Source organism: Pongo pygmaeus, chromosome 9 (genome assembly GCF_028885625.2).
Source record: "Pongo pygmaeus isolate AG05252 chromosome 9, NHGRI_mPonPyg2-v2.0_pri, whole genome shotgun sequence".
NCBI lineage: Eukaryota > Metazoa > Chordata > Mammalia > Primates > Hominidae > Pongo > Pongo pygmaeus.
The window spans coordinates 62,032,257-62,056,149 of record NC_072382.2 but is presented as its reverse complement, the minus strand read 5'-3'; the positions used below and the strand labels follow the sequence as shown (position 1 = coordinate 62,056,149).

The 23,893-nt window shown below is 40.4% G+C and overlaps 1 protein-coding gene across 1 annotated transcript in view; it reads left to right on the top strand.

The window, feature by feature from the left end:
• Positions 1-23,893, top strand: part of SPON1 (spondin 1) — a 312,814-nt gene that overhangs the window by 110,841 nt on the left and 178,080 nt on the right. The window contains exons 4-5 of the mRNA XM_054440180.1: positions 8,067-8,140; positions 12,603-12,725. Of these exons, the coding sequence (XP_054296155.1) occupies positions 8,067-8,140; positions 12,603-12,725 (197 nt within the window). The remainder of the gene's footprint in view (positions 1-8,066; positions 8,141-12,602; positions 12,726-23,893) is intronic.

Sequence of the window (23,893 nt, the reverse complement as noted above, 5' to 3'; positions counted from 1 at the left end):
CAGACAGAGCCTGACTCCTCCTTTCCTCTGAACTGCCCTCCCTATATCCCACCATGCCTCTTTCCATCAGTTAGGCACGCATTTAAGAGCAGCATTCATTACAAAACTTGGCTGATGATGGCTTCAACAAATAGAGGTTTATTTTTCCCATACCACAAGAAGGCCCAGGGTAAGTGACTGCTGGTATTCTTTCAGCAGCTAAATGATGTCAGGGCCAGTGTCTTTGTGATTCTTCCTGGCCTTTCTTCATGGTAGCAAAATGGCTGCCTTGTTCCACACATTGTGTTTGTAAGGGAAAGGCCATGGTGGGTCATTTATTTTTCTTACCTGGAAAGCAAAACTTCCTCAGAAGGGTCTCTTTTAGGTGTGCAGCTCTACTGCGAAGTTCCTGTCCCTGGTTTTACAGACTTTGTCTCTTCCATCTTGCAAACTTCCTGTTATGTTACTGAGGCCACATGTGGGTCACGTGTCCTACCACCAGCAGCAAGGAAGGCTGGGAAAGCAGGAACAGGACTATCATGACTGGCATGTCTGATATTACCCCAAACAAAATGACAGCTCTGCAAGTGGGGAAGATGGAGGGAATGGACGCTGGGTAGACGCCAGGACTTGCTATGCAGTGTTCTGATTCAACAGATTACGTCACTCTCCTGTCAGGTGGGCAACTATTTGGTATCACACAAACAATAGCTTATTCATCTTTGTATCTCTAAGTCCTAACACAGCTTTGTGGCACTTACTCTGTTAGACAAACTTATGAATAAATGAATATCTGTCTGGTTTTAATACCTCTCACATCTAAAGTAGGTCTTTTAAAACACAATCCAGTTTTATTCTTTTCTTTTTACATCTCTTATATGAAAATCAATTCATCATTAGTTTTCCATTGGATTTGGGGAGAAGGGTAAGTTGTAAAGTGCTAGAGTAATGGTATTGACAAGGTATATGATGAAGTTGAACAATATGAGAGAAAATGGGATCATGGTAACCTTGTTATCCCTAGGTCAGTCTAACTATTGAAGAGGAAATAAACTGAGCACTAAAACTAGCTTTCCTTTAGTTTTTATTAAAATCAGAACCAGGGCTTTGTAGTGTAACTTTGTGCAATGCGAATTGAGAGCTTGAGAAATCCAATGACCATACAAGTTTGGGAATGGGTTGTAGTCTTGTTAAGAGCCTAACCGACCTCTTAGCCAAATTCTGGTAATAACCAAAGCTGCACATGGGTGTGCAGCACTGTGTGGAGCTGATACCTCTGATTCAGATCAAGATGTCTGCTTAGAGCAGAGAACGTTGTTTCCAAGGGCCACGGATGGTGGGCCTGCCAAGGGTCTCTTTTAGGTATACAGCTCTACTGCAAAGTTCCTGTCCCTGGTTTTACAAACTTAGTCTCTAGGACTCCAAGTCCAACTCCTGTGCCATTTTTCCAAGAAGTTACACCTGGTCAACCTCACTTCTACCAACACTTCCCCCAACTCCACCTTTGTCTCCACCTCATTCCAGCCAGAAATGGCCACCCTCCACTGAGTTGTAGCACTTGTAGACGATTGTTTGATTGGGATTCTAACAGATTTGTGTTGTGAGAGTCATTAGGGTATGTTCCGTCATAGAAAGTGCCAGAGTTTCTTTAGGATGGCATGATCTAGCTTTCATCTAACCTTATTGCACCATTTTCTATCCAGACTCAAGGCCAGTGAATTGTATCAATGTCAATATCATGGTTGTACAATTATACTTAAGTTTTGCAAAGTGTCACCATTGGGAGAAACCAGGCAGAGTACAATCACTTTGTATTCTTTTTTACAACCATATATGAATCTACAATATCTCAATAAAAATTTTAAAAATAAAAAAATGTCTTTCTAATCCCCCTGCCTTTTGTGTCAATCCTAGCATTACTATGTCTCCCTCTAGTCATTGGGGTTCGTACCTAGGGAGTCAGTTCTCTTACCTCCCTCTATCTCAGTTTTCTCATCTGTAAAATAGGGATGATAGTAGTGCCTACCTCTTGGTTGGGGGGATTAAATGAGTTAATATCTGTGAAGCGCATAGGAAGGTGCTTAACTGTTAAATAAACAATAAATAAATAAAATATCGTATGCTTAACTTTCTCTTTCTGCCTTAGATCCAATATGTTACAAGTCCTGATGAATTTTCCTACCATGTGTCTCATAGAGTCTCTATTTCCCATGCCCCTCTCTCAGTTCTGACCTTCAGAGCCGCCATCATCTCCTCCTCTTGAAGCCTTGCCATTGTGAAGTTAGTCACTTCACCTCTGCCTCCCATGGCTCCTCCATTATCATGTTCCACATTGATTTCCAGTTTCCTTTTTCTGTTTCTCTCTTTTCACCCACTGGCATAGGAGCTCCTTACTGGAAGGCATCGCTTCTTATTCCTCTTTGAAGTTTCAGCTCCTAACATAGTGCCTGGCACAAAATGAGTGTTCGGCATATGTTTTTGAGTGAGTGATAATTAATCAGGAATAATCTCATTTCAGCTACTGGAATTGCTTTTTTGCCGTCATGGTAGATGACCTCTGAATCTATAGCTTTGTGACCCCAAGCAGAGACTGCAGCCTTACCCTTGAACAGTAATGGAGTCTTGTAGATAGAGTCCTGCAGATAAGTTTTCACTTTTCTTCAGTGTGCTATTGGGCACACTGTCTTGGGCTTCCTGGATACTTGTTAACTCTTGAACATACCTCCATTTCTTAAGACTCCCTAAACCCATATACAAGATTGGTGAGTGTGCATCCTGGCATGTACACAGCCTTTGGATAAATATGTGGCCATCGTTCAGTTAGCCCTTGGCATCCTTGTGAAGTAAAATAAGGGAGACGGCCTCAGCATCCGATATTATCATTGCGGTGACTTCAATATTTGATTCCTGGGTCATCCCACAGTATTTTTTCATTGGTAGATGGGAATAAATATTGCTGATTATAAACTGGACCAACTCTATGGAAAACATTACTGAGATCATAGAGAAATTTTATAAAGTATTTCAAGAAATATTCAGTAATAAGGATTTTACTGGAATTGGGAAGAAGGTTGGCAAAAATAGCCTAGAGACCACAAACCCAACCTTCATTTTGGCAATTTATTGTCTCTGTCTGAAGCAGCTGACCAAGGTAATACTCTCACTCCTCCTTCCACAAGCAAAGAAACAGACCTGTCATCAATCATAAAAATAACTACTGTTTATTAAGTACTTATTACATGCCAGGTACTTTTTGTTAGGGGCTGGTGACTTAGCAGCAATGATAATGACCACCACATACTGGATATTTACCGTGTGCAACACACCACAGTAGGAACTTACATGAATTGTCTCTACATGGCTGTGACCCATTCCCTGATGATCCAGGTATATTTTTTAAGTCATTTCATGACCTGATTTCTCCCAAGTACTTCAGTTTCTGAGATCTCTCTCTCCCGGGAGCAGGGACCCCAGCCCCTTTTAGCACTAGACAGCAAACCCACAACTTAACAAACTCTAACTTCACCCCAACAGGCAAATTCCCTCAGGAAAAAGAGTGGTAAATGAATAAACCCTCCAAACAGAAAAGGGCTGAGCACCTAAGAGATTCAGGATGGCATTTTTCAGGTTGAAAAGAAAACTTTTGAAATGATTAGTGAGTTATTTAGAACCTCAATATTCTAAAGTTTGAGAAGCTAACATACTGAGAAATTTAATTTAGATTTCCTTAACATGCTCTCTTATGATAAGAGAGCATTCAGTATATAAATGCTATGCAACAGTACTGCCAAATTGCAACACAGAATGGGAGAAATTTGTCATTTTGAAATGCTAAGGGAGTTCTTACTAACAGCTTTCTCATCTTGTAAAGCTATTATTTTTCTGAATGATAATATGATTTATAAACCTCAGCTGAGTTTTATAGTTTTGATGGGAATAGACTCAAAATGCATTTTCTCGGAATATAAAATTCTCTCAGGAGTTGACCAAATGAGGAATAAAAAGAAACTTCTGCAACCAAGTGTACCAAAGTCTTGGTCTCTGCTAGCATCTCTGTAGGTGAATGTTGGTCTTCCTCAGGGTTCTGGGCTCAGTTCGACTCTCACTCTCAACTCTGCACACTTTCCCTGGGTGACATCAGCCACTCCAAATCCTTTGACTCTTACCTAGGCCAGCAACTCCCACATCCACACTCCCATTCCCTCCCAGCTCTCCGAAGTTACAATGCCCTATGTCTAATGACCCACTAGACTGCCCACCATCACAACCTAAGCCACATTAACCTCAGATTCTCTTCTGTCCCCAAACCCTGTTCCTTCTCCTAGAACATTGGTAGTAGAATGATACTAATATTTGGAGAAATAAGGTACGAATCTTGGAATCCAGCACAGGAGACTGAAAAGTGAACAGGTAGCAACAGAACTCTTAGGGAGGACAAATGAAATTCCTACATAATCTAACTTTTTTTTTTGAGAGGGAGTCTCCCTCTGTCATCCAGGCTGGAGTTCAGTGGCGTAATCTCAGCTCACTGCAACCTCCACCTCGTGGGTTCAAGCGATTCTCCTGCCTCAGTCTCCCAAGCAGCATGGGCTACCTTGCCCAGCTAATTTTTGTATTTTTGGTAGAGATGAGGTTTTACCATGTTGGCCAGGCTGGTTTCAAACTCCTGATCTCAAGTGATCCACCTATTTCAGCCTCCCAAAGTGCTGGGATTACCGGTGTGAGCCATAGCACCTGGCCCCATAATCTAACATTTTACTGCAGAATATTGATGTGTTTGATTATAGAGGTATTAGTGGTATATGTACAATCTTAACTTTCTGATATCTAAAAATTTCTGAATTCAAAAACATATCCAGACCAAGGGTTTTGGGTGAAGAATTTGAGGACCTGTCATATATAAAGCATAAGTTATATAAGGTAATAATGTATATTAAGTGCCTCCTTAGTGCAGACTAGCACATAGTAAGGGCTCAGAAATGACAACAATTATCAAAAAGAGGAAATGGGTTGCCTTAGATTTTATAGAATATTGAGGAAGCTGAGACATCGTCTAAGAAATACATGTTTTTCATCTCTAGTCCCCCAAAATTTTTATAATCATATATTTCAAAAATTTGAGGACAATTACTTTTCTATGCACTATCATGCTTTTAAATGACAGGCTTTGCCATTGTCCCCCTATTTACAGTAGGAGGCAGAAGATTCAGAGTATTTATTACAGAGGCAAGCAAAGGCAGGCATGGGTGATTCTGGGAGAGGAGGCAGCACAGGCAGAGACCTGGTCGAGTTGAAGACGTGTTCACACAAGAATAAACATTGAAAGTCTGCAACCCAGGAAGCTTGGCACAAAGTGATGACAACTGAAGCCAGGATATGTTTGGGGAAAATTATAAAGACCCTTAAATATTATAAGTTTGTATTTTATCCTGTAGATGATTGATTTTTCAATGTTTTTAGCAAGAGAGCTTTATGGAAACAAAACTTGATTTGCATGGGAGCTCTGTCCACTGCAGCCACACACCAACTGGTTTTTACTATGTCCTGAGTGCTCTTTTAAAAGAGCAGATGTGATCATCTCAGTCCTCTGGGCACACTCTTCAAAGATATCTCATTAAACTTGGAGTGAAATGCCATCTCCCGCAGGCTCTGGGTAATGTGGCCTTACCCATCTTCCCAGCTCATCTCATACAGGTTGAGTATTCCTTATCCAAAATGATTGGGACCAGAAATGTTTTAGATTTGTGATTTTTTTTCAGATTTTGGAATATTTGCATATACACAATGAGGTATCTTGGGATGGGACCCAAGTCCAAACACAAAATTCATGCACATTTCAAACATATACATGAATAGACCATTATATATATAGCCTGAGATTAATGTTATACATTATTCTTAATAATTTTGTGCCTAAAACAAGTTTGTGTTTTACACAAACATCGAGCCATCAGAAAGCAAAGGTATCACCACCACAACCTGCCATGTGGACAGTTTGTGGTTGTTTGGCATCACCATCATTCCTAACCCTAAATTTATGTGCTGCCAATAAATGTTTTAACTGTGACCTGATACATGAGGTCAGACGTGGAATTTTCCACTGTAGTGTCATGTCAGCACCTAAAAAGTTTTGGATTTTGGAGCATTTCAGATCTTAGATTTTCAGATTAGGCTTGTATAATCTGTACTACCTCCCTAACTTACCACTCGTGGGTCCTCCCATGAACCCATGTCCCTCCCCTCCTGAAGAACTTCATAAGGGATGCCCTCTCCCTGTCTCCTCCCTTCCACTTGACTAATTAGCTCCTAGTTTGCTCTTTCAAACCTCAGCTCTGCCACCTTTTTTCAGGGGAGTCTTTCCCAGCATGGTTAGGATGCCCTATTCTATGCTCTCCTGCACTCTGTGGACTTCCTTCTAACCTTTAATCAAGGTTGTGTTAAATGATCAGCTGCAGGTTTGGTTATTTGATACTTTCTCCTATTATGCTGTAAACTTTGAGAATGGGTGGTGTGGCCCCATCTGGCTTGTTTATGACAGTGTCCTGGAACCTCCCTCGGGCCCCTAAGCAGACCCCCAACTATTTGTTGAAAATACACCAGTAAATATAATGGGAAGACAAATGGGGGAGGAGGCTGTTGTGGTTGAAATTAGGATAGAGCCTTTGGCTGAAGCAGGAATGTGGGGCCTGGGATACTTCCCACTAAGCCTGTGGAGCCCACTAAGACTCCACAGGGGTCCTGGAGGCACAGAGTGGAAAACACTCTGAAAAGCACTGTTGGAGATGATGGGATGATCTGACTAACAAAAGGCTTTGTTATTTGGCTTTGGGGTGAAGACTGTTATTCTCTTGGCCTGAGGAGACTTTCTTTTGCTTCATAGTCAAAAGAATGATCAAAGTAGCTTTGCGTAGACAGGAAGCATATTTCATTCATGTATTTCAACATCTTGTCTCTCTTGGGTAAGAAATGACTGTAAAAGACATCTGTAGGATGGTCAGAATTGTATTATTTTGTGCAAGACTAGATGTACAGTAGACATTTCTTTGGAGAGTCATCCTGGCCTAGGCCCAGACCATCAGGAATATTGCCTCTGTACTCTGGATCCATGCACACATGGCCCCATTCCTGGGTCTGGGATCATGTGACACATGCAGATCATGTGACTCTAATACTCCTTCAGTAAGGTCAGTTATAATACAGTCAAGGAATCCCTACATCTGTTAAACAGGGTTAATGGAAGTGAAAATTACCTTTTGACTGAGTAGCATTGCTGAAGAAAATCTATAGAAGTGGCCCAAGATCCTTTCACATAGTCTCAGTTTTAAATGTTGTAAACTTTCAAATTACTGAAACTCTGGGTTTCAGTATCCAACCCCTTCAAGGCCAGCTGAAAATCAACAACAGAGTGGGTTAAAATAAAAGAAGCATGTCTGTGCAATCCCAAATTAAAGCGAAAATATGTGCTGGCCAAAAGTAAGTCATTTTTCAACCTCAAAATATTTTTTCCAAATTCTAAGATCCTGCATTTGACATGTTTAAGAGGGAGATATAACAGCTGAAGTTGTCTTTGTTCAGAATGTAGGAGACAGTTTTGTCTAGACTTTCAGGAAAGATATAGAATGACATTTTCAGAACAAATCAAAATGTATTTTTAAATTCCTTTTTCCCCTTCACAAAGAGGATCTGACATGCTTCTGTGATTTGAATTTGGCTGATCTATAAATGGCCTCAATAGTTTAACATGAAAAGTAGAGTAAAATAAACCATTGAGAAAAGTTATTAAAATACTGTTAGTTCACTTTCTTACCTTCACAATAACCTAACCACCAAAAACAATTTAGTAACTAATATTTAGTGGAGTGGTTTCTAGGTATGTGTTAATCTCTTGACATACATTTTCTGACTTAGTTCTCACCACAACCCCATAAAGCAGGTATTGCTGTTATGTTAATTTTCTCATGAAGACACAGAGAGTTGGGGTGACTCACTCAAAGCCACAAAGCCAAGCAGGGACTATGTCTGACTGATCCCCCAAACCTGCCTTCCTGCCCTCCTCACCACTGTGCTTGGGTCTTCTTTCTCCACAGGGCCAGCATCGTACAAAAACGCATTATTTATTTTCAAGATGAGGGCTCTCTGACCAAGAAACTTTGTGAACAAGGTAAGACCCTGTGGGTGGGGAGGGGGAGGGGCAGAGACATGGAAGGCAGCTCCTCTTGCACAATCCTCCTGCTGCAAGAATTAAGGCGACGGGGCTTCGTGAGTTCCTCTGGGTTCTGCTTCCTCACGTAGCTCCGATTTTTAATCTGGCTGTGTGCTGTGGATAATTGGATGCGCCTTAAGCTCTAATTACTCAGCTTGATTCCCTGGGTAAAAGATAATGTACCTTATATTGGTGTCGTCTTCTTATTTTTGTGAAACAGTGATTATTCTGAAGAGGTTCCTTGGAATAATTCACAGGACTTAATTAAGGAATGCACAATTGTGTACCTTTAAAAAGTCTGTAATGGTTCTTTGGAAAAAAATCACCAGCAAGATCTTGTGTGGCACCCAGACAATATGGGAGGATTTTCTCCAGAGAAGACCAGCAGGGGATGAGGATGCCAAGGGGGTGTTGACCTTGTGATATCACCACATTCAAGGATCTAGTCCTTAGATTTGCAAACTCATCAACCTCCTCTCCTGAAGGTATTGTAACAAAGCTCATGGAGGCTAACTAGACTGGGGGGATAAAGCAAAGACCTGAGTTTAGATCAGGCCCAGGTTCAAATTTGCCTCTGCCCCTTCTAGCCATGTGACTTAAATAGATAAAATAGTACAGTACCTCCTTGACACATAGTAAATGCTATCTATAGAATAGATAGCTCTTGTTATCTATATCTGAAAGCTTATTCATTAATCTACTGCAAAAAAAAGACCTTAAACATCTGAATGTTTTTAAAAGTTATTGGATAACTAAATAAAAATAAAAAATGTTCTATGTTTATACAGCATAACAATCTCATTTCTATTTAATTTTGCAGAATTTTTATTTGCATTTAGAGCAATTAGTGTTTTGAGAAGAAATAATCCTCTCCAACTATAGCAAAGTATAAGCTACTAAGAAAAAGAAAGGTTGATAAAGGTCTTCGGGGAAAACAATAATAATAGGTAATATGTTTGGGGTGCTTTGCTACATGCCAATAACTATTTTAAGCACTTCATATGCATTAATTTTGTAATCTGCACAGCAACCCTATATGGTAAAGATTATTATTATATTTTTATTTTATGGATGAGGAGCCTGACACAAAAAATTTAAATAGCTTTCTTAGCATGGTGGAAGGCAGGGTTTGAAGTCAGGAGCCAATGCCCTTAACTATTGCTTTCTATCAAAGCAACTTCTTCCCAGTTCAGTAGTTCTTGTCATTGCCTTTGACAGATCAATGCATTGTCCTCCTGTAGATGAGCTGAGCAGAAACTAGGTCCCCTGTTTGGAATTGTTTAGAGAACATGGCAATAGCAAAGGAGAGAGAGTTGGATACCTTGCATTAGGGTCATACCTCCCAGAAGGGCTGGAGAGCTGGAATCTGCAGTCCAAAGAACCCTGGCCAGCTTCCAGATGGACACCACCACACGTGTCTTCTGAGGCTTTTCTTTTTTGTGTTCAACTGCCTGCAAGTTCACTCAGCCTTTCTCTAAACAGGGAGCATCTCCACTTATTAAGCTCTTGGTTCCTCAATGACAATCCCATCCCTGCTGTATCTTCATGTGATGAGATCCAGGTGCTGTGGTGGACTTGTGGGTGTTTTGGATCACACATTTCCAAGACACCTCTTGTAAATGCCTTAGACAAGGCTTCACATAACATCAGGATTGAGACTTTGGGCAGTGCACATTAGTTAATGATTGATGTCAGTACATGAGGGTGTCAGTGAAGTATCTCCTAAGAACTCTCAGCTCCTGAAAATAAGGCTGTCCTCCGACAGTCAAACTAACAAAACCACACCACAGTGCCTGTGGGAGAAGACCTAGAGCTGCACAGATGAAAAACAAAGGCAACCAATACTTTTAAAAAGCAAGATAAACAATAGGTTACTTCCAATTAAGAACAGAGAAACAAAATATTCAAAAAAGTGACCTATAACAAACATATGCGTACACATACTTTATTATTTTTTTTTTTTTTAGTTTTTTTGAGACAGAGTTTCACTCTGTCACCCAGGCTGAATTGCAGTGGCACGATCTCGGCTCACTGCAACCTCCACCTCCAGGGTTCAAGCGATTCTCCTGCCTCAGCCTCCCGAGTAGTTGGGATTACAGGAACACACCACCATGCCCATTTTAGTATTTTTAGTAGAGATGGGGTTTCATCCTACTAAATATGAAAAGATCTCTGTCTCACAAGTAACATCTAAATAGAGATTTGCCATGTTGGCCAGGCTGGTCTTGAACTCCTGACCTCAAGTGATCTGCTCATCTCTGCCTCCTAAAGTGCTGGAATTACAGGCATGAGCTACCGTGCCCAGCCCTGCATACACATACTTTAATACCATGTCACAAGCAATTAAAGGAAAGAGACAAAAAAAAAAAAGGAAAAATGAAGGGAAACGCAGAAAAAAGAGAAAAATGTCAACAGAAACAGGATAATGAGAAAAGGAAGAAAAAGGGAAGAGGAACAAAGAATACAGGAAGAGAGGTGCAAAGGAAGTCAGTGGATTTCGAGTAGAAATGGGGAGAGAGGGCAGCTCTGGAGATGCTCCATAGCCTGAAATTACCCATGGTTGGCAGTCCCTGCTGTGGTTAGAAGAGGAGTAAGTGGACAATTCTTATCACTGCCCTTTGAAAGCCTGATTCATTTTCAATAGGCTTTTCCTTAATAGGAAAACAGTACGTCTATTTTTATTTTCAAACTCAAAAATTTATTTTTCAAATGGGAGCTTTAAAATGTATTTTTCAAATGGAAGCTTATTTTCCTTTGAAAATCCAAAAGGTTTATTATGCATTCCTTTGAACCCTCAGAAATATCTTTAAGTTTACCACGTATATCTGAAAGCCCTTTTGATAAGGCAAAGCTACCAGTTGGCCTTCTTTTGGTTTTTGTAGAGACTATTGCTGCCTCATTTAATAGCCCCTAGTAGCTACAATTGAAACCTCAGCGTGTATCTCTGACTTAGAAATCCTAGAGCTATGTAGGGAGGCAATTTTTTTTTTTAGTGCATTTTTCTTCATTGGAAAAAGCAACACAGAAACAATAAAAAAGTTTTCTCTCTTTGCTATCTATGCAGACCTATCCAGATGAGGTCTTTCCTGGAGTAATGTAGTGCAGAGATTAAGGGTATGAGCCCTGGACCCAAAAAGACCTGGCCTCCAGTTCTGCCTGCCCTGTTCACTAACCCTGTGACCTTGAACAGGTTACCTAATCTGCTTCAATTTACTGACCTGTAAAATGGGGATAGCAAAAGTACTTACCTCCTAGCATGGTTAGGATTAAATGAAACAATATACGGAAAGAAATCAGCATATAAAAGGACTCAGTATTTTGTAGTTATTATTATGATGTTTCATCCTTTCATCTCCACCCTAGAACCTAGAATTCACTTCTATCCATCATGGATTTTATATATTTAAACCAAATCAACCCAGTAAATTCCAAAAGGAAGTCTTGTAAAATGCTCTTCATAACACTCACAATGATTTTAACATTCTTTGTCACTACTCTTTGTATAATATTTAAGAATAAATGTCCAACTGCAAAGAAAAAACCATTTATGTTAATACTACTAGAGAAAGTGAAAAAAAGCAACTGAAGCAAGTTACATCTGTAGTCATTGTTTTCATCTTGCAGGAAGCAGAACAGACTAAAAGCAACAACGTGCAGCTAGAGATGTGGGTTTGACAATCGGAAATACTTAATTTATTCCTGTAATCTCTCTTTCCCCACTTATCAGCTATTCACAGCTAAAAATGAGGGCCGAGAGGGAATCTTAAGTTTTTTCCTGGCTACTTCTATACCCAGAAGTACAGTAAACCTGAGCTTATGAACACATTTCCACCCCCTACTCCTCCCAGTGAAGTCTCGAAAGTGTGATAAGAAGTGACGTGATTATATATGCATGCCTCTTTTTTTTCTCCCTTCAGTAATTCTTTATATCTCTCCATTTATTTTCACTGCTCTGCTTCAAAGTCATTCCTTCTGGTTCTGTCATTTTGGTCCCAGAGAATATTTCCTAGAGAAAGCACACATGTGTATTCCTCTTAAAATTTGTTAGAGAAATCCTGTTGTGGGAGGTGTGGGGAAGGAGACCAGGATCCGGAAAGGATGATTGAGTAAATTTTGCCCCTGATTTTTCAACATAGCCCCCATCTTAAATATTCTCAAATAACCTATGGGTTATTGCTCCCACAGATCTTCTCAAGTTATTAGGGAAAAAGCTCTCATTTTTTTTTCAAAATATTACCATACTTAGAGGCATACAAAATCCTTTATTGCCCAAGTACTGATCTGGCTCTAAGTCTTATTAACTAATGAAAGCTGCATCTTCTTTTCCTAAGGGTTAAGGATAAAATGAGACCATGATAGCACCACCTTATATACAACCCACGTTTACTTTCTAACTTGGTGACTTTTCTGACTGTTTCAGATTCCACATTTGATGGGGTGACTGACAAACCCATCTTAGACTGCTGTGCCTGTGGAACTGCCAAGTACAGACTCACATTTTATGGGAATTGGTCCGAGAAGACACACCCAAAGGATTACCCTCGTGAGTAGAGTGGCTACTCTGTGGTTTGGGGAAAAGCACATTGTCAAAGTTCTGTCTGGTTGTAGGGCACACTAGTTGCAGCATGTCAGATCTGCTCCCTAGTATTGGCTGGTTCATGAAATGCACAATCCAAGTATGTATATTAATCAAGACAGGCAGACATTATATGGGTATGCTTTCAGCTTCTTTGCATAGCATTGTGCTATTTTTTTTCTTTTTTTTTTTTTTTTTGAGATGGAGTCTCACTCTGTTGCCGAGGCTGGAGTGCAGTGGCACAATCTCGGCTCACTGCAACCTCCACCTCCTGGGTTCAAGCAATTCTCCTGCCTCAGCCTCCTGAGTAGCTGGGATTACAGGTATAGGCCACCATGCCCAGCTAATTTTTGTATTTTTAGTAGAGATGGGGTTTTGCCGTGTTGGCTGGGCTGGTCTTGAACACCTGACCTCAGGTGCTCCACCCACCTTGGCCTCCCAAAGTGCTGGGATTACAGGTGTGAGCCACTGCGCCCAGCCCCAGCATTGTGCTTTCTTATCTGTGATTTTAAAAAATATTCCCGAAGTCACGCTGCTTATATTCAGGTGAGGCATTTGGTAACCTCAATCCCCCTGCAATGACCCTGTCCATGAATTCCATGACAGACCTGCTGGAAATAGCTGGCAAAAGGGACCTGCTCTTGACTCTATAGGTCAAGGTCAACAAATACTCTACTATCATAGGTGTTGGTAATTAGTCAGCATGCCCTTTTTTTACTGACTTCAGATGCCACCTTGAAATCCCTTCATGAGGGGCCAGGCATGGTGGCTCAAGCCTGTACTCCCAGTGCTTTGGGAGGCTGATATGGGAGGATCCTTTGAGGCCAGGAGTTAGAGACCTGCCTAAGCAACATAGCAAAATTCTAAAATTAGCTGGGCATGGTGGCACATGCCTGTAGTCCTGTAGTCTTGCCTGTAGTCCTAGCTACTCAGGAGGCTAAGGCAGGAGTATCTTAAGCCCAGGAGTTCAAGGCTGCAGTGAGCCATGATCACACCACTACACTCCAGCCTGGGCAGCAGAGCGAGACTCTGACTCAAAAAATAATAATAATAATAATCTTTTCATAACATTGTTATCAAGATAGCCAATACAAAGCCATGAGAGTTGTCAGGAGACCCCAAACTTACTATTTTTTAAGTAGATCCTACTAATTCCACTTTATCATATAATTGTCTCAACAAACGCCTAACATGTGCCAGGCACTGTGCTCAGCTCTAGAGTTATAATACTGAACAAAAAAAAGATGTACCACATATTCTCAAGCCACTCAGCGGCTAGTGGAGAGACAGACACTAACCAAATAGTCATGCAGAAAGATGTGAAGACTATAAGAAAAGTGGACTTACTGTGAACCAAGCATTTCTACATATGTTATAGTGTTTAATCCTGAAAGTAATGTGTTTTTGTGGATACGTTTACTGGAGAGGAGAGAGATGTCATGATTTGCCCACATTGAGATGTAAGTAATGAATCCAAGATCCAAAGGGATTTTCAGGCTCCTACGCCTGCCTTTTGTTTGTGTTGCATGTTGCCCATTCTCTCTGTGGGTGGCAGGATGTCCATGTGTGGCACTGAGCCTGTTTTTTCTGTTCATTGTCTGTTTTGTTCTTGTACATTTTACTTTGGAGTTACCGCAGTTCAGGAAGAACAGTAGGAATGGGAGAGAGATTAAAAAGAGGAATTTGGCTCAGGTCCCAAAGGAAAGGGGGAGAAAAGGGCACATGATTGGACTTAAGAAGACTCAGACCAGATCAGAACCTCCATGATCCCCACGCAGCCCACCCAGAGGGGACTTCGACATTTGTTGACAAATCAAGAGCTCTATTGTTTAATGTTACCCACATGCAATCAAGGCTTGGGATCTTAGAAGCCTCTTTCTAGTTCATTCTTCTGACTCTGAGATTCAGCCTGATCTGCATCAGCTGGGTGGGAGACCTGTGTGAAGAAACTTGGACTCTCTGCCTGGGGGAAAGAAAACATTTGGAACAAGCGTGATGGAAAAATTTCCTCCAGCCTCTCCTATCCACTAACCAGCGGAAATAAAATGTTAGGGGCCCATTACTCATCTTTTGTGATCCTAAGAAGCTTCTTGACCTTTCCTATTCTGCCACTGTCATTTCCCAGAATTTAGGGAGGAGGTAAAAAAAAATTGTTTTTGGGTCTTTGGGCCAAATCAAGTACAAATCTATACAGAGTTTCTGTGGAGTTGTTGAGAGTTTCTTAGTAAATATAGCAGACGTGTGTTCCAGATCTTCTAGGATTGTTCCATTTCTGACATTATGTCTCATAGACAACTGTCAGATTGTGTCCTAATTTTTGGTTGGAGAAATTTGGTCACTTGTACAGAATAGCACTTAACATAGCATACTGTAGTTATTTTTTAAAAAGTCTTTCTTTCCCACTAGACTGAGAAGTCCTCCAGGACAAAAGTGATGACGTGCTTATCTTTGATTCTTAGTGCCTGTTGTCTTCCCAAGCACTGTGTACTGATTGTTGAACTCAGAGTGGCACTCATTATGACCTGGGAGGCAGATGTCTAGCCTTCACCTAATTATGATGGGCAGTACGGAGGAGAGTGTGAGCCAAACCTTCCATGGAGGAAAAGAAGTGAACACTCAGGGGGACTGGAGCTCTTTAAAAGGACATGGGGAGGATCTAATCAGGATCTTGAAAATTTAATGTTCTCAAAAGTTATTTCTATCAGTCTTAAGTAATAGATGAATTTCTTTTTGCCGCTGCAAAGATGATACTGTCTTGATAACCATTCTCTATCATCATGCCCAGAGAAGCTTCCCACAATAGTGCAAATTGACAATTGCCAAGGCCCCCTGTCCTTTATTAGTCATCCAAAACACTGCTTTCTCTACAGTGATCTTAGGACAGTGGTTCTTAAGCCTTTAAATCTCAGGATCCCTTTTGTATGCTTAAAAAATCTTTGAGGATCCCAACATAAGTGGTTTATATGGGTTATAGCCATCAACCTTCCATATATCAAAAACTAAAACAGAGAAATTGAAAAATATTATTTATTTTTAAAATAAACCTAGTAAATTAAAAATAATAAACTTGTTCCAGGTTAATATAAAGAACATATTTTATGAAAATACCTATATTCAAAACAAAAGAAATGTAAAAAGAGGATCAATGTTTTACATTTTTGCAACTGTCTTTTCTGTCTGGCTTAATAGAAGACACCTGGATTCCCATTTGCCTTTGCTTCTGCATTCAACTTAGATTCAAAAGAGATTCAAATAGATTCAAAAAATCTATTTTTTGGTTGAAGTATGCAGAGCAAATTCTGTCTCATATGGCTATGTAATTGGAAAAGGGAAGAGTATTTTAATAACCTTTTCTGATAATTATGGATAATCTTTGATCCTACACCAGAACTCTGCAAATTGTTGTTTTTTTAAAGGTTAATTACAATGTGGAATATGAAACTATATCAATGAACTTGTACTCTTACATTAAAAGTCATTGCTTTACCTTCTACTTTGAATGGATCTTTCACAAATGCATGGTTTTGTAACATCTTACGTTGATCATTTGGAAAATATTGGTTTACTGAGTTATGCAGATTGTCCAAGTGTTGACACAGTTCATTAAACAATATGAAAAGCCATATCCATTAATATCACTACCAATCTCATCAGAAAAGTATTTAATATTTGAAAGCTATCAAGTTCATAGTAATGAATACAAGTGTTCTAAAATTCTGGGTTTTGCTTGAAAGCTTGAATTTTATCATTGACAACAAATACTGTCAGTTGTTTTCCTTGAAGTGACAGGCTCACTTTATTTTTTAGAAAATGTAGGCCAAATTCCCAAGTCTGAATAACCATAATTTGTCTGTCATTTGTCCTTTCAAGTGAAAATGATGTTTTATGAACATAAAAAGCGGCTAGTCCAGCTTGCACCTCAAAGAGTCGCATAAGTGCTTTTATTCAAGACAATCACAGTATTTCAGTATATAGCAGAAGTGCTTTTGAATAGTTCCCAATTAGTCACACAGAAAAATAAAAATATGTTTACTCAAAGGCAGAGATCTAATGAAATTAATCATTTTTATTGTTTTTTCAAGGACATTCTTTTTTTTTTTAACTTTAAGTTCTGGGATATGTGTGCAGAATGTGCAGGTTTGTTACATAGGTATACATGCGCCATGGTGGTTTTGCCGCACCTGTCAACCCATTGTCTAGGTTTTACGTCCCACGTGCATTAGGTTATTTGTCCTAATGCTCTCCCTCCCCTTGCCCTGCACTCCCCGAAAGGACCAGGTGTGTGATATTCCCCTCCCTGTGTCCATGTGTTCTCATTGTTCAACTCCCACTTACGAGTGAGAACATGCTGTGTTTGGTTTTCTGTTCCTGTGTTAGTTTGTTGAGAATGATGGTTTCCAGCTTCATCCATGTCCCTGCAAAGGACATGAACTCATTCTTTTTTATGGCTGCATAGTATTCCATGGTGTATATGTGACACATTTTCTTCATCCAGTCTATCACTGATGGGCATTTGGGTTGGTTCCAAGTCTTTGCTGTTGTAAACAGTGCTGCAATAAACGTAAATATGCATGTGTCTTTATAGTAGCATGATTTATAATCCTTTGGGTATATGTGCAGTAATGGGATTGCTAGGTTGAATGGTATTTCTGGTTCTAGATCCTTGAGGAATTGCCACACTGTGTTCCACAATGGTTGAACTAATTTACACTCCCACCAACAGTGTGAAAGCATTCCTATTTCTCCACATCCTCTCCAGCACCTGTTGTTTCCTGACTTTTTAATGATCACCATTCTAACTGACATGAGATGGTATCTCATTGTGGTTTTGATTTGCATTTCCCTAATGACCAGTGATGATGAGCTTTTTTTCATATGTTTGTTGGCTACATAAATGTCTTCTTTTGAGAAATGTCTGTTCATATCCTTCACCCGCTTTTTGATGGCGTTGTTTGTTTTTTTCTTGTAAATTTGTCTAAGTTCATTGTAGATTCTGGATATTGCCCTTTGTCAGATGGATAGGTTGCAGAAATTTTCTCCCACTCTTTAGGATGCCTGTTCCCTGTGATGCTAGTTTCTTTTGCTGTGCTGAAGCTCTTTAGTTTAGTAAGATCCCATTTGTCAATTTTGGCTTTTGTTGCAATTGCTTTTGGTGTTGTAGTCATGAAGTCTTTGCCCATGCTTATGTCCTGAATGATATTGCCTAGATTTTCTTGTAGGGTTTTTATGCTTTTAGGTTTTACATTTAAGTCTTCAATCCATCTTGAGTTAACTTTTGTATAAGATATAAGGAAGTGGTCCAGTTTCTGTTTTATGCATATGGCTAGGCATTTTTTCCAGCACCATTTATTAAATAGAGAATCCTTTCCCCACTGCTTGTTTTTGTCAGATTTGTCAAAGATTAGAGGGTTGTAGATGTGCGGTGTTATTTCTGAGGCCTCTGTTCTGTTCCATTGATCTATATATCTGTTTTGGTACCAGTACCATGCTGCTTTGGTTACAGTAGGCTTGTAGTATAGTTTGAAGTCAGGTAGCATGATGCCTCCAGCTTTGTTCTTTTTGCTTAGGATTGTCTTGGCTATACGAACTCTTTTTTAGTTCCATATGAAATTTAAAGTAGTTTTTTCTAGTTCTGTGAAGAAACTCAATGGTAGCTTGATGGGAATAACATTGAATCTATAAATTACTTTGGGCAGTATGGCCATTTTCACAATATTAATTCTTCCTATCCATGAGCATGGAATTTTTTTCCATTTGTTTGTGTCCTCTCTTATTTCCTTGAGCAGTGGTTTGTAGTTCTCCTTGAAGAGGTCCTTCATGTCCCTTGTAAGTTGTATTCCTAGGTATTTTACTCTCTTTGTAGCAATTGTGAACAGGAGTTCACTTATGATTTGGCTCTCTGCTTGCCTATTATTGGTGTATAGGAATGTTTGTGATTTTTGCACATTTATTTTGTATCCTGAGACTTTGCTGAAGTTGCTTATCAGCTTGAGATTTTGAGCTGAGATGATGGGGTTTTCTAAATATACAATCATGTCATCTGCAAACAGAGACAATTTGACCTCCTCTCTTCCTATTTGAATACCTTTATTTCTTTCTTTTGCCTGATTGCCCTGGCCAGAACTTCCAATTCTATGTTAAATGGGAGTGGTGAGAGGGGGCATCCTTGTCTTGTGCTGGTCTTCAAGGGAAATGCTTCCAGCTTTTGCCCATTCAATATGATATTGGTTATGGGTTTGTCATAAATAGCTCCTATTATTTTGAGATAGGTTCTATCAATACATAATTTATTGAGAGTTTTTAGCATGAAGCGGTGTTGAATTTTACTGAAGGCTTTTTCTGCATCTATTGAGATAATCATGTGGTTTTTGTCATTGGTTCTGTTTATGGGATGGATTACATTTATTGATTTGCATATGTTGAACCAGCCTTGCATCCCAGGTATGAAGCTGACTTGATCATGGTGGATAAGCTTGTTGATGTGCTGCTGGATTTGGTTTGCCAGTATTTTATTGAGGATTTTCACATAAATGTTCATCAGGGATATTGACCTAAAATTTTCTTTTTTTGTTGTGTCTCTGTCAGGTTTTGGAATTGGGATGATGCTGGCCTCATAAAATGAGTTGGGGAGGAGTTCATCTTTTTCTGTTGTTTGGAATAGTTTCAGAAGGAATGGTACCAGCTCCTCTTTGTCCCTCTGGTAGAATTCAGCTGTGAATCTGTCTGGTCCTGGGCTTTTTTTAGTTGGTACTGCCTCAATTTCAGAACTTGTTATTGGTCTATTCAGGGATTCAACTTCTTCCTGATTTAGTCTTGGGAGGGTGTATGTGTCCAGGAATTTATCCATTTCTTCTAGATTTTCTAGTTTATTTGTGTAGAGGTGTTTATAGTATTCTCTGATGGGAGTTTGTAGTTTTGTGGGATCAGTAGTGATATCCCTTTATCATTTTTTATTGTGTCTATTTGATTCTTCTCTGTTTTCTTCTTTATTAGTCTGGCTAGCAGTCTATCTATTTTGTTAATTTTTTCAAAGAACCAGATCCTTGGATTCACAGATTTTTTTTGAAGAGTTTTCATGTCTCTATCTCCTTCAGTTCTGCTCTGATGTTAGTTATTTCTTGTCTTCTGCTAGCTTTTGAATGTTTGCTCTTGCTTCTCTAGTTCTTTTAATTGTGATGTTAGGGTATCGATTTTAGATCTTTCCTGCTTTCTGATGTGGGATTTTGTGCTTATAAATTTCCCTCTTAATGCTGCTTTAGCTGTGTCCCAGAGATTCTGGTACATTGTCTCTTTATTCCCATTGGTTTCAAAGAACTCATTTATTTCTGCCTTAATTTTTTTATTTACCCAGTAGTCATTCAGGAGCAGGTTGTTCAATTTCCATGTAGTTGTGTGGTTTTGAGTGAGTTTCTCTATCCTGAGTTCTAGTTTGATTGCACTGTGGTCTGCAAGACTGTTTGTTATGATTTCTGTTCTTTTGCATTTTCTGAGGAGTGTTTTGCTTCCAATTATGTGGTCAGTTTTAGAATAAGTGCCATGTGGTGCAGAGAAGGATGTATATTCTGTTGATTTGGGGTGGAGAGTTCTGTAGTTCTATTAGGTCCACTTGGTCCAGAGCTGAATTCAAGTCCTGAATATCCTTGTTAATTTTCTGTCCCATTGATCTAAAATTGACAGTGGGGTGTTAAAATTTCTCACTATTATTCTGTAGGAGTCTAAGTCTCTTTGTAGGTCTCTAAGAACTTTCTTTATAAATCTGGGTGCTCCTATATTGGGTGCATATATATTTAGGGTAGTTAGCTCTTCTTGTTGCATTGATCCCTTTACCATTATGTAGTGCCCTTCTTTGTCTTTTTTTATCTTTTTTGGTTTAAAGTCTGTTTTATCAGAGACTAGGATTGCAACCCCTGCTTTTTTTCGCTTTCCATTTGCTTGGTAAATATTCCTCCATCCCTTTATTTTGAGCCTATGTGTGCCTTTGCATGTGAGCTGGGTCTCCTGAATACAGCACACTGATGAGTCTTGACTCTTTATCCAATTTTCCAGTGTATGTCTTTTAACTGGGGCATTTAGCCCATTTACATTTAAGGTTAATATTGTTATGTGTGAGTTTGATCCTGTCATTATGAGGCTAGCTGGTTATTTTGCACATTAGTTCATGCAGTTTCTTCATAGTGTCATTGATTTTTATATTTTAGTGTGTTTTTGTGGTGGCTGGTACCGGTTTTTCCTTTCCATGTTTAGTGCTTCCTTCAGGAGCTCTTGTAAGGCATGCCTGTTGGTGACAAAATCCCTCAGCATTTGCTTGTCTATAAAGGATTTTATTTCTCCTTCACTTATGAAGCTTAATTTGGCTGGATATGAAATTCTGGGTTGAAAATTCTTTTCTTTAAGAATGTTAAATATTGGCCCCCACTCTCTTCTGGCTTGTAGGGTTTCTGCAGAGAGACCCGCTGTTAGTCTTATGGGCTTCCCTTTGTAGGTAACCTGACCTTTCTCTCTGGCTGCCCTTAACATTTTTTCCTTCATTTCAACTTTGGTGAATCTGACAATTATGTATCTTGGGGTTGCTTTTCTCGGGGAGTATCATTGTGGTGTTCTCTGTATTTCCTGAATTTGAATGTTGGCCTGTCTTGCTAGATTGGGGAAGTTCTCTTGGATAATATCCTGAAGTGTGTTTTCCAACTTGGTTCCATTCTTGTCCTCACTTTCAGGTACCCCAGTCAATCGTAGGTTTGGTCTTTTCATATAGTCCCATATTTTTTAGAGGCTGTGTTCGTTCCTTTTCATTCTTTTTTCTCTAATCTAGTCCTCGTGCCTTATTTCAGTAAGTTGATCTTCAATCTCTGATATCCCTTCTTCTGCTTGATTTAGCTATTGATACTTGTGAATGCTTCAGGAAGTTCTCATGCTGTGTTTTTCAGCTCCATCAGGTCATTTATGTTCTTCTCTAAACTGGTTATTCTAGTTAGCAGTTCCTGTAACCTTTTATCAAGGTTCTGATCTTCCTTGCACTGGGTTAGAACATGTTCCTTTACCTCAGAGGAGTTTGTTATTACCCACCTTCTGAAGCCTACTTCTGTCAATTTGTCAAACTCATTCTCCATCCAGTTTTGTGCCCTTGCTGGAGTGGAGTTGTGATCCTTTGTAGGAGAAGAGGCATTCTGGTTTTTGGAATTTTCAGCATTTTTGCATTGGATTTATCCTCGTCTTCATGGATTTATCTACCTTTGATCTTGAGGCTGATGACCTTTGGATGGGGTTTTTGTGTGGGGGTCCTTTTTGTTGATGTTGATGTTATTGCTTCCTGTTTGTTAGTTTTCCTTTTAACAGTCAGGCTCCTCTTCTGCAGGTATGCTGCAGTTTGCTGGAGGTCTACTCCAGACCCTGTTTGCATGGGTATCACCAGCAGAGGCTCCAGAATAGCAAAAATTGCTGTTTGCTCCTTCCTCTGGAAGCTTCATCCCAGAGGGGTACCGGCCTTATGCCAGCTGGAGCTCTCCTATATGAGGTGTCTGTCAACCCCTGCTGGGAGGTCTCTCCCCGTCAGGAAGCACGGAGGTCAGGGACTCACTTGAGGAGGCAGCCTGTCCCTTAGCAGAGCTCGAGCTCCGCTGACAAGGAGGTAGAATCCTCCTTGTCAGGATCTGCTGCACTCTTCAGAGCTGGCAGGCAGGAAAGTTTAAATCCGCTGAAGCTGGGCCCACAGTCACCCCTTCCCTGAGGTGATCTGTCTCAGGGAGAGGGGAGTTTTATCTCTAAGCCCCTGACTGGGCCTGCCACCTCTCTTTCAGAGATGCCCTGCCCTGTGAGGAGGAATCTAGACAGGCAGTCTGGCCACAGCTGTTTTGCCACGCTGTGTTGAGTTCCGCCCAGTCTGAACTTCCCAGCCTCCTTAGCACTGTCAGGGGAAAACTGCTTACTCAAGCCTCAGTAATGGTGGATGCCCCTTCCCGCACCAAGCTCGATCATCCCAGGTCAACTTCAGACTGCTGTGCTGGCAGTAAGAATTTCAAGCCAATGGTTCTTAGACTGCTGGGCTCCACAGGAGTGGGACCTGCTGAGCAAGACCACTTGGTTCCCTGGCTTCAGCCCCCTTTCCAGGGGAGTGAATGAATGGTTCTGTCTTGCTAGAGTTCCAGGCACCACTGGGGTATGAAAAAAAAAAAAAAAAAAAAAAACTGCGGCTAGCTTGGCGTCTGCCCAAACAGCTGCCCAGTTTTGTGATTGAGACACAGGGCCCTGGTGGTGTAGGCATACGAGGGAATCTCTTGGTCTGCGGATTGCAAAAACTATGGGAAAAGCGTAGTATCTGGGTTGAATAGCACAGTCCCTCACAGCTTCCCTTTGCTGGGGGAGGGAGGCCCCCAGCTGCTTGCACTTCCTGGGCAAGGCGACACCCCACCTTGTTTCTGCTCATCCTTTGTGGGCTGTACCCACTGCCTAACCAGTCCCAGTGAGATGAACAGGGTTCCTCAGTTGGAAATGCAGAAATCACCCGCCTTCTGCATTGGTGTTGTTGTGAGCTGCAGACCAGAGCTGTTCCTATTCGGCCATCTTGCCAATACCCTCCAAGGACATTCTTAAGTAAAATGGACCCCTTTTGTTTTTTACTGTTGGTATATGGCAGTGAAAAATACATCAGCGACTAACATGGTTTGGGGCCATTAACTTGATCCATGCTCAGTGCCAGAGTTAATGTCAATACATTACAAAGGGAAGTAATATCTTAGCATTATTATAAAAGTGGTTTTCACATTCTAGACCCCCTGAAAGGGTCTCGGGGTTCCAAGGGGTCTGTGGTCCAGACTTTGAGAACCTCTGCAATAGATAAGATAGCAACCTAAGGTGTCTGACTTTCAGTACTCTTTGGGTAACTTGCCCTTGGGAATTTATGTTGGACACTATAGGAAGGATGGGGCAACACCCAGTCTCTGCAGGTGGGCCACATCTCCTGAGGCTCTTCTCAACTATTGTACAAAATGGTTTGTTCCAAGTGCTGTTTCTGGGGTTCCCTCCATTGGAGCACAGCATTCTCTCTAGGAGGGGCTAGATGTGGTTAGATAAGAAGGGAGGCAGGGGAATCGCCTAAATGACCTCTGGCATTCCCTATCTATTGTAATGCCATAGATCTC